Here is a 10,049-nt window from a genome sequence, read left to right as displayed (position 1 = left end):
ATACATGCAGAATAAAATACCTTCTATTGGTCAGATATAAACACCCATCTTTTTTTTTTTTGAATACTTCCCATGTTATCAAAGAGATTTTTCAAAAACTAAGTCTAGGAGTCTCTATTCTCTGCCTCAACCACTGCTTAAGTTAAGGGGAAGTACTGGTCATTAGGATTATGTGCAACTGTCATAAGTAAAATTCCTCCATATAAACCCTTTAAAAAATAGCCATCCAATCTAATAATAGGTCTGTAACTAGCCATGAAACCACACTTCACAACACCTATGCACTCATATATTCTCTAAAACATAGGCGACTTATCTATGTGTGGTCTTTCAATCACTAGACAAAAAGTTGCTCTAAGTTGCACTTTTTAACTTCATTATAGTAATCTCTTAGCTTGTGATATTGCTCCTTGTAATCACCATCAATTATTGATTTTGCCCTTTTCCTTGCCTTGAATGCCTTCCACACAAACACATCAACCATATAATAGTCCCTTATTACAGCAATGATGTCAAACGGTTTAATATTTTTGTTTGTCCTTATCATGCCAACTATTTTTTCTGAAATTCACTCATAATAAGCCATATTTCCACCAATGGACAGCCTATATGTGTGTTTAGACTGAAATGTCTTTACACAATGTGTCAATACACCACTAACTTTACTCACAAAAATTAACCATTTGCATTCTTCTTGTACACACTAAACTCGACACCTTGCACTGTCATTCTTCATAAATTCTAGCTCATATTTATTAAGTAAAGCATATTCTCTTAGTGCTTCCTTAAATTGAGTAAGTGAAGTGAATTTCGTGCCAATTTGAATTGAAACTCTTTGCACATCTCTAAAAGATTGCATTTTTCATTCTTAGAGGTAACTTTAGGCATACTCTCATCTTCATCATCACTAGATAGTTGCTCTTCATGAAGTTCATCAAATCCATAATCAAACAACAACCTCAATGTTTCCTTATCTGTAACCTCTACGTTCCTATCCTCAATTGATTGAGCTGGTGGGTCTCTCATTAATTATGAGCTACCTATAACTTCATCTAATATATCTCCAATACCAACATATTGATTAAAGAAATCATCATCAATGTTTTCGAAATCACTTATACCTATATTAGATAAATTTACATCTTCACTACCTTCCCTTTCGCTACTGTTGCTATAATCAATCTGTAAGTCTATATTATACCTTGCAGCAAATTATAAAACTTCAATAATCATTCTAAATAGAAAAATTTGTTTAAGCACAAAACAAGCTAAAAATTAGAAGAAAAGACATGTAAAAATCATAGACAATAGACAACATTAATGAAACATTAAGGATGATTTTCATAAGGATATTAGAAATAGTAATAGGGTCAAGTAAATGAGAGGACCTGATCAAGAAATAAAACTCTCAAAATGCAGAGACCTTAAAATATAGGGATGGTGATGAGTAAATGAATGAGGGTCAAATGAGTAAACAAGTGAATGAAAGACATACTGTCAATTGAGTAAACAAGTAGGACTTATCCATGTTGACTATCCCAGCACCAATGATTAACCTTTTGTGACGTCCTCCAAACACTCTTTTCTAGCGTCCTTGTCAGTCTTGGACTCTTAGTTCCTTAATTCTTCTCCGTGCCTTAGAAATAAGGGCTATGGTCCTCTAACACACTTGGCCCTACTTGTTGCTTGTTTTTGTCCGCAAAATACATAGGTGGATGGAGTCTGATTATTGAACAAATAGACATTAGCTTTTTCCTTTTTTCCCCCATAAAAAAATACGCATCAACATAATTAACGCGGTTAGTGTCATGTCAACACCCATAAAAAGTGTAAGGACCTAAAATGTAGATAGAGCAAATTATAAGGACTTATACTAATGAAAATAAAATGTAGGGACTAATAATAAAATTTGGGTAAAATGTAGAGATTGAAAGTTATAGTTTTCCAATATATAATGTTAGATAACTAAGTCTTGCCCTTTAAAATAAATGCTATCATCCAGATAAATACTACCACCAATAAAAGTTTGGTCTAATGAGAGGCTAATTTTTTAAAATGTGATAAATTAAAATTTAAATTATCTTAAAAAAAATTTTAAATTATCTCTGAATTGATTGCTTCCTAGATTTTTTTTAAAAAAAACATTATAATTTTTTATTGTCATCCTCATTGAACGCGCGTGGACGTCACATGCCAATGCTCAAAATCTTTCGTCACATTCATTGTACGGCGCCCACCACAGCAGCTGGAAGAGTTTGGGGCTCCGCCGCCGGAGTTCGAGCAGCTTCAGAGTTCAAGTATCGTCTTCTTGCTTCTCTCTTCTGCGAATCAGGTACCTAGCTAGTTCTTATTTCTCTATTCTACACTATAGATCATCCTTGTTGTGCCTGTTCTTTGCCCGATGAAATTTGGGGCCGCCCCAACCCCGACCCAGACCCAGCAGTGATCCTCTCCTGATTCCAATACTCAAATTTATCAATTTTTTTTCTTTTCTTTTTCGAAACCGATTCATTTGTTTTCGGTTTGGTTGCTGAGTTTTTCTTTCATTGTTCAACCGTCATGGTCTGCTGAATCTTATTTCCTGTGTTTTGAATTTTTTATGTAAACTAAATATAATTTGTTTAATGCTAGGGCTTTATCTTTCTTCAACGAGAAAATCAGTATCCATGAACGTGTATGCTATGCCTCCATTTGCCACAGCACCGAAAATTGATTCCAGATTGAGTTAGCTTCTTCACACAACCTGCAGGGGACTTCATTTATAAGAAGTTTTGTTTCAGAAGACAGCACGTTGGGAACCATTCTTTGGCAATTGATCAAGCCATCAAGGTTCAATGTGCACTATGCATGTCACTTTTCTCTTGGAGAATGCTTGAGTACATCAATTAATCCAAACTTATTTTCCCTTCCCCTACTTGCTACGTTGGGGGAAAATTTTCCTAAGCAACGTTGATTTTTGTTAGAAAAGATCTCATCCATTGTCCTTTGGTGAAATAGATCTACTGCTTATACAATCTAGGAAGCAATGAAAAAGATCTCATTTCGTCAATTTTCAGCCTTAATTGATCCATTAGTTGGAAATCACATTTCTGTCGAATCCTCAATTCCTCAGAAACTGCGTATGAGAGTTTCAAGCCCATTCCCTATCCCTCATCGAACAATTCCTGAACCCAAAGGACAGGATCTTGATTTTGTAAATGTAGCTCACAGCCATCTAATTCACTCAGACTGGGCCAAACTTGACTTATTATCATCTGGTCTAACAGGTTTCAGGGTTAAACATATTCTGCTAAAAATTCAAAAGGACCATGTACTTTCCCTGGAGTTTTTCAATTGGGTTAAAAGTAAAAAATCCGATTCGCTTACCCTTGAAACCTATTCTATACTTATCCATATTCTCACCAAAAATCACAAATTTAAATTTGCTGAATCACTTTTGCGCAATATTCTTGCTTCAGACGCCATAGATTTGCCTTCAAGACTATTTGAAGCATTACTCTATTCCTACCGTATATGCGATTCTTCACCTAGGGCTTTTGACTCTCTTTTCAAGACTTTTGCTCATATGAAGAAGTGCAGAAATGCAACTGACACTTTTTGCTGGATGAAGGAATATGGGTTTTTCCCTACTGTTGAGTCATGCAATGCATATTTAAGCTCTTTGCTTGAATTGCATAGAGCAGATATAGTTTTGTCCTTCTACAATGCAATGCTTTGTAACCGCATTTCACCAAATGTTTATACAGTCAATATGGTCATGTGTGCTTATTGTAAATCGGGAAAGCTACGGGAGGCTGTTGAAATGTTAGAGACAATGAAGAGCAGGGGTTTAAGTCCAAATATTGTTTCATATAATGTACTGATTTCAGGATACTGTAACAAGGGTCTTCTAGTTTTGGCCATGAAGATTAAATCCTTGATGGAGAAGAATGGGGTCCAGCCTGGAGCGATCACATTTAACACACTTATTAATGGATTTTGCAAGGAGGGTAAACGACATGAAGCAAATAAGATTTTCACTGAGATGAAGGCCAATAATGTATCTCCCACTATTGTAACCTATAATACTTTGATGAAGGGATATAGTCAAGTTGGTGACATTGAGATGAGCAGTCGACTTTATGAGGAAATGTCAAGAAATCAGGTTAAACCTGATATTTTGACTTATAATTCTTTGATTTTGGGATTATGCAAGGAAGGCAAAACAAAGAAAGCTGCATATCTAGTTAAGGACCTCGAGAAGGAGAAGTTGGTCCCAAATGCTTCTACCTTTTCTGCTCTTATTACTGGGCAGTGTATGAAAAAGAACTCAGAGCGTGCCTTTCAACTCTATAAAAGCATGATAAGGAGTAATTGCCATCCAAATGAGCACACTTTCCAAATGTTGATATCTACCTTCTGCAAAAATGAAGATTTTGATGGAGCCATCCAAGTCATGAGAGACATGATGGGGAGATGTATGATTCCTGATTCTACTATTTTGTCTGAGGTCTGTAGTGGACTCTACAAGCGTGGAAAAAGTAGATTTGCATCAAAATTATGTGATGACTTGGAAGCCAAGCATCTATTGCCCAGAGGGTTTGACAAAGTGAAAATTATGAACACCCCTGTAGAGAATGATTGAGATTGTGAGTTTATATGCTATAAGCCTGTATGTTTTATGACTCTTGAAGCTGCCCATTACATGGATATCTGAGGGGTCAACATCTCTTACAGTGCATGCTTCAATGTCAGAAATGTTCGTTGAGTCATATACAATCTTATTCTGGTAAAGAATAATTCCCATATTATTCTTTAGCTGATATTTTTTTCTTACGATGAATGGGGAGGCATGTATTGTGACATATGGAAATTATCATGCCTTTTCCTTCATCAGTTCGTCCTCCATTTTTCTTCGAGTAGAGGAGTCAATGGACCAAAAGATCAGTGGTGAGTATGATTGCATTGAACTGATTATGTTCCCTGATGTCCATTGATATAACCAAGAAAGTGCCTTGAAAACACAGTTTGTGGAAATTGATTGGATTGCCTAATAAGAATACTCCCTTGCTTAGGACTAAATACATGCTGATCCCATAAGGTTGAGTTCAGAAATTTTGCATGCGCAGTAATACAGTATGTTGATATTTAGGGTTTTGGTTTCTGATCTTAGCATTGAGTAGATTTGTATTTGCAGAATAACATATCTGTTTGAAGTTATCGCATGCAGATTTTGACCAAAATGAAACCTCACATGTAATTTTGACATCATTGTAGATGGTTTAGGTGAATGCACTAGTTAGACTTACTCAAGTTATGCTGTGTAGTAGTTTTTGAAATCATGGGATTAGTTTAGTAATTTACCTTAGGACAAAATTATGTGAACTTTATGCTTCTGCTGTCAAATTATCAAAAATAATGTGCAGAGAAATGTTTTTAATTCATTTAACCAGGTGACATTGAATTCTAAAATGGAAATATTCAGATGTCATATTTTTATGGAAAGAAATTAGCAAACATATCACAGAGTGTTGAAGTTTTGTCTTTTATCTTACTATCGGTGAAATCCTTACTTTGTCGACCATGTTGAAGGCTTGAGCATTCGCTAGCCCTTTCATTTTCCATTTCTCATAAACTAGAATGACAATGACATTTCAGTTTCCATTTGAATTTTGATGCCATCACAGGTTTTGCTCGAGGTGAATTCTAGTACAGTTGAAAGTGATTCCCTTTCGGGCCTTGCCAATTGGCGACAACGCTTGAACTAGTTTAGTAGCAAACTCAGACCCTCTCAGCAGTCACAAATTGATTCATATAAAATACAATTAAAGAGATGGGTGGGGAAAAGTGTAAAGAGAAGCAACTTTCACAAACGGTCCTGCTATCTTGAGTCCCCCCTTCTTGAATGTATAACGTACATCTACAGTGAATCTAATATGACTTATCAGCCCTGCGGCCTCCCCAGCTGCCGTAAACTGGAGGTTGCTGATAAAGTTGCTAATGGGTGCAGGCGTCTTTATACGATCCTTTATTGTTTGTAGGCGTCCCTTTGTTTTTTGGTGCATATGGAAGGCGTCTTTTAGCCTTTTTATGATGTAGCATTGTTATATTATTTACAGATAGCTTCACTTTCAACACGCAGTTCTTGGAAGTTAACTGTTCATTGTCTGTAAATAAACAGAGGATAGGAACTTGTTCAAATAATAAATTAATTTGTAAAATTCCTTCCTGTCATGTAAGAGAGGCTGGCTTGCTTCTTCGTAATGTCTCTATTTAATAGCGTGGTTTTGTTTTTTTGTTTTTTTTGTTTTTGCCTGAGTTCGCGACGTCTTTGTAAGTCGCGATATTTAGGTTTCTTGAATAGCATGGCTTCTATGTAGATGCATTTGCACGCGCATTAACCATTCGTTATTTTTTTGTCACTCCTTCCCCACTATCACTTCCATCCATTACGTTAGTTTTGGAACAATGATGGATTAGAAGTTGCTCAATCCACCATGTGAAAGTTCTTGCCTACCAAATATAATTAACCCAAAAAAATAGTGTAAACAAAAATTAATATTTGTATTGTTCTCTATATTAGATATGTTAACTGCTGGGTGCCAGAGTTGAAACTATTGTAACTCATTAGATTTCAGCAGCCATTACAGTTGATTGGTTATGAGTAGTAATGTTTAACAAGCTCTCATATTCATGCATCAACTAGCTGCGGCTAATTGAAAAGGAGTTGGTGCACTGCAAAAAAAGGGAAAATTACTAATAAGTACCTCACTGGAGTCAAAATTGTATTGAAGAACCAGAAGAGCAAGTTGCTTGCACCCTGGTTCTTTGACTCTCCAACACAATTTCAGTCCCAATGAGGAACTTCTTTGCAATTTTCCCTACAAGAAAAAAAGGGTTATTAAATTCATTATGGGTACTTGCAAAATTTTTCTAAATTGAAAATGGGCCTATTAACAAAAGAAGAACTTGGATCCAAGTTTTAGATTTTTCTTTGCGGAACCAGAAGTTCATGCATGTATTAAAAAAATCATTTTATAATCAATTTCAAAATTTTGAGATCAGGTAATTTTAAAGTAATAATGATGAAGAGTATTAAAAATTGAGTTTAGTTTTGACTAATGTAGGTTGAACCAAATAGGATTACAAAGATATAACAAAGTGCTCATGACAAATTTCTAACTAAAAAATGGCGATGACTTTAAACTTTTTGTGAGCAAATAAATCTAACTCTCAGGATTTTAGGATTCATTAAAGAATGGAATGGCGTGCGAGTGACATGATATAAGATCCCTTTTGACACAAACATTCAAGAATATAGTGATATAAAGAAAAATCTTTATGTGTAGGGTCATTTTTCCATTGTTATGTTCATAATTTTGTTTCTTTATATCTATCTATAACAACAAGAAGCAACAAAGTTTGTTTCTTTACATCCATCTATAAATGAATAATTTATATTTACTCTTTAAAATATAAAAATCTTAATTCAATGTAACATGAAAGCAGGGTAAAATCAGGATTTAATTATAAAGAAACTAGGATTAAAAATCACATATATTATCGAACTTTCATAAACCTTGGGAGTTAAGTATATATTATCTATATAATACTATAAAAATTTAAAAACTTACGAGGTGGCCCATGCTAGTCACCTCCTTCCACCCTTGCGTGAAATCATATTTAAAAAAAATAGAAAATAAAATAAAAAAGGAAATCATGTTATCAAAAGCTAAAATGAAATATAAATAAGAAATGAATTATATTTTGAAAGCAAGTGCAGGGTGGGGGGAAAATAAGTAAGAGACAGGAGAGTCTAATGATGTAGCAAGGGTGAAGAGACAAGCTGCAGGAATGGAGGATGATATAATTATTAATTAATATGAAAAATTAAAGCCATGATTGGTAGGTAGTACAGTTTGTTTATATTCTTCTCTAGATTCTATACTTTAGAGAGCCAATTATGGATTGATGATAATGATTACAAATCATATGTGTTAGTCATAATAGTGGCACAAAAATGAGGGACAGTTTGTTCCACGCTCACTATAGTCTTGGCGCTTATTGCTCTGACCAAGTTCCACATTTTTCCACTTCCTCAAAAAGGAATCAATCATATCACGCCAATACAAATTCCTTCACTAACTAATTAAAAATTCATTAACCCTCTTGCTTATCTTTCCTACTTCAAGAAAGCTCAAAAAGTTGAGGGACAAATGATCCAACGCAGTGTGTTAACTGCTACACACACATACATATCTACAAGGATTTGACTCTCAATTTTGAATGTTTGAGTAGTCTAAGTCAATTTATTAAATAAATGTATCTTAAATGATATGATAATAACTATTCAATTTAATTGAATAGTTGTAAAAAATTTTTTCATATAATATTTAAAAAATATTAAATTTTGAATTCTAGAAGGAAACATCATATGTGAAGAATGCTTTGATAGTAAGGATTATTATAAATTTATGAAGAAAAATATATCTCCATAATTTTTAAATATTGAATTCAATAATTATAATTGAGACACTTATTAAATTGATGAAGCTAGGCCAACTCATTAACTCCAAATCCTTATTCTTCTTGTCCTTTTTGAATGATCGGAGTCTTGTAAGAATAGTAATTAACCGTAAACCATCAAATTCACAAGTCATTCACAAGTGGTAATTTCATGTTGAAATATATGATGACTAGTCTTGAATCGTCACAGTTTAGTTATGTGAATAACAATTAAGTCTACTCGTTAACTTTGTCTTATAAATATGGTATTTTATCATTGTTAATAATAGCTTTTTTATTTTTGTAAATAACAGCCGAGTCTAATTATTAATTTTCCAAATTTACTGATCTTTTTTCAAAACAAAAGTTATTAAATTTAAAAGGGTACTGTTTAATGAGTTATGAATCTGAGGCTTTATAATATGCTTTCAAAAAGTTCTGGATTTTTGAAGCCCGGTTATCATTTACGCCAAAATAAAGTTGTCATTGTTATTTTGAAGCTTACTTATTATTTTTGCTAAAATATCTTGAATTACATTATTAAAAATATTGGCGGCTTAATTTTGAAAAACCAATAAGTCTTGGGTTTAAGTCTCACCTTTCTCATCATTTTACTTATTTAAAGTTCCAGGGACTATAATGTAACATTACAAATTTAAAATATCGATTACCATTTTTTGAAAACTGTAAGATTAGTTAACTTTACGCTGGAATTTGAACATGAGAGAGGGATGATAGTTTTTTTTAAAGGTATTAAAAATTAAATTAATTATTAAATAGTAAAAACATTAATTTAAAAGTTAATGATTAAAATTCAAAACCATAATCAATCCGCCATTATACTAGTCACAAACAAAATATTTCATCGAGCTTGTCAATACATTTATTTAATAGTTTATTGGTTTAATTAATCGGATTGATCTGAATTTTAATACTATGAATTTTTCTATTTGTAAATATTATACCTAGTTCCTTTCACTCAAACCTTAATCCACAATTTATTGCATAAAAATTAAAAGAGTGCAGGATTCTAAAACAAAACAAAAAATTATAAAGTAGACAACTTATACATTATAATAGTGAACTAATCCAAGAGTAATTAAAATATATTTTTGGAAAAACATACTTTTTAGTTGATGCATTTTATTCCTATTTTGTTATAGGTCTGTATATTTTTTTTAATATTTTAAATTTTTAAATTTTTATTTTTTAATATTATAAGTTCTTAAATGAATAAAATGTAAAAATTTTGGATAAATATAAAATATCAAAAAATAAAAATTTAAAAATTTAAAATAAAAAATTATAAAGATTTATAATAAAAAATAAGTATATTGTAGAAGTAAAAGGTATATATTTTTTATATTTTTTATGGAAAGGAAAGTGAAATTTATTGGATATCTTATTATTAAAGTGATTTTATAGCGACACATAAAGCTAAAAAATCTCAGACACTTCTATTTGGGTCCCTCACTTTGTGTCCTTATCTCCTACCTTTTTGTCCTTGTTCCTTTCTAGTCCCTCCCTTCTTACTTTTAAGCCTCTCCCTCCCAATTCCCTCTCCC

The 10,049-nt window shown here is 32.8% G+C and overlaps 1 protein-coding gene across 2 annotated transcripts; it reads left to right on the top strand.

Moving 5' to 3' along the window:
* Nucleotides 1-2,195: 2,195 nt before the first annotated feature.
* Nucleotides 2,196-6,200, top strand: LOC129300336 (pentatricopeptide repeat-containing protein At4g26680, mitochondrial). Of its 2 annotated transcripts, none has more exons than XM_054938907.1 (3): nt 2,196-2,332; nt 2,632-4,768; nt 5,667-6,200. In XM_054938907.1, the coding sequence occupies exon 2, from the start codon at nt 3,026-3,028 to the stop codon at nt 4,622-4,624; it is 1,599 nt and encodes a 532-aa protein (XP_054794882.1). In that variant the 5' UTR covers nt 2,196-2,332; nt 2,632-3,025; the 3' UTR covers nt 4,625-4,768; nt 5,667-6,200. The 2 variants fall into 2 exon arrangements, with proteins under 2 accessions (XP_054794882.1, XP_054794879.1); XM_054938904.1 differs by having other exon boundaries at nt 2,632-4,929.
* The last annotated feature ends 3,849 nt before the right edge of the window (nt 6,201-10,049 follow it).

This window comes from Prosopis cineraria, unplaced genomic scaffold (genome assembly GCF_029017545.1).
Source record: "Prosopis cineraria cultivar Desert tree isolate PC_DT_omini unplaced genomic scaffold, ASM2901754v1 PC2, whole genome shotgun sequence".
NCBI classification, from domain to species: domain Eukaryota; kingdom Viridiplantae; phylum Streptophyta; class Magnoliopsida; order Fabales; family Fabaceae; genus Prosopis; species Prosopis cineraria.
The sequence above is the reverse complement of the archived record's forward strand: the minus strand, read 5'-3'. Positions and strand labels throughout refer to the sequence as shown.

Coding starts and splice junctions, on each gene's coding strand:
- LOC129300336 (XM_054938907.1), top strand. CDS start 3,026: ATGAAAAAGATCTCATTTCGTCAATTTTCAGCCTTAATTGATCCATTA.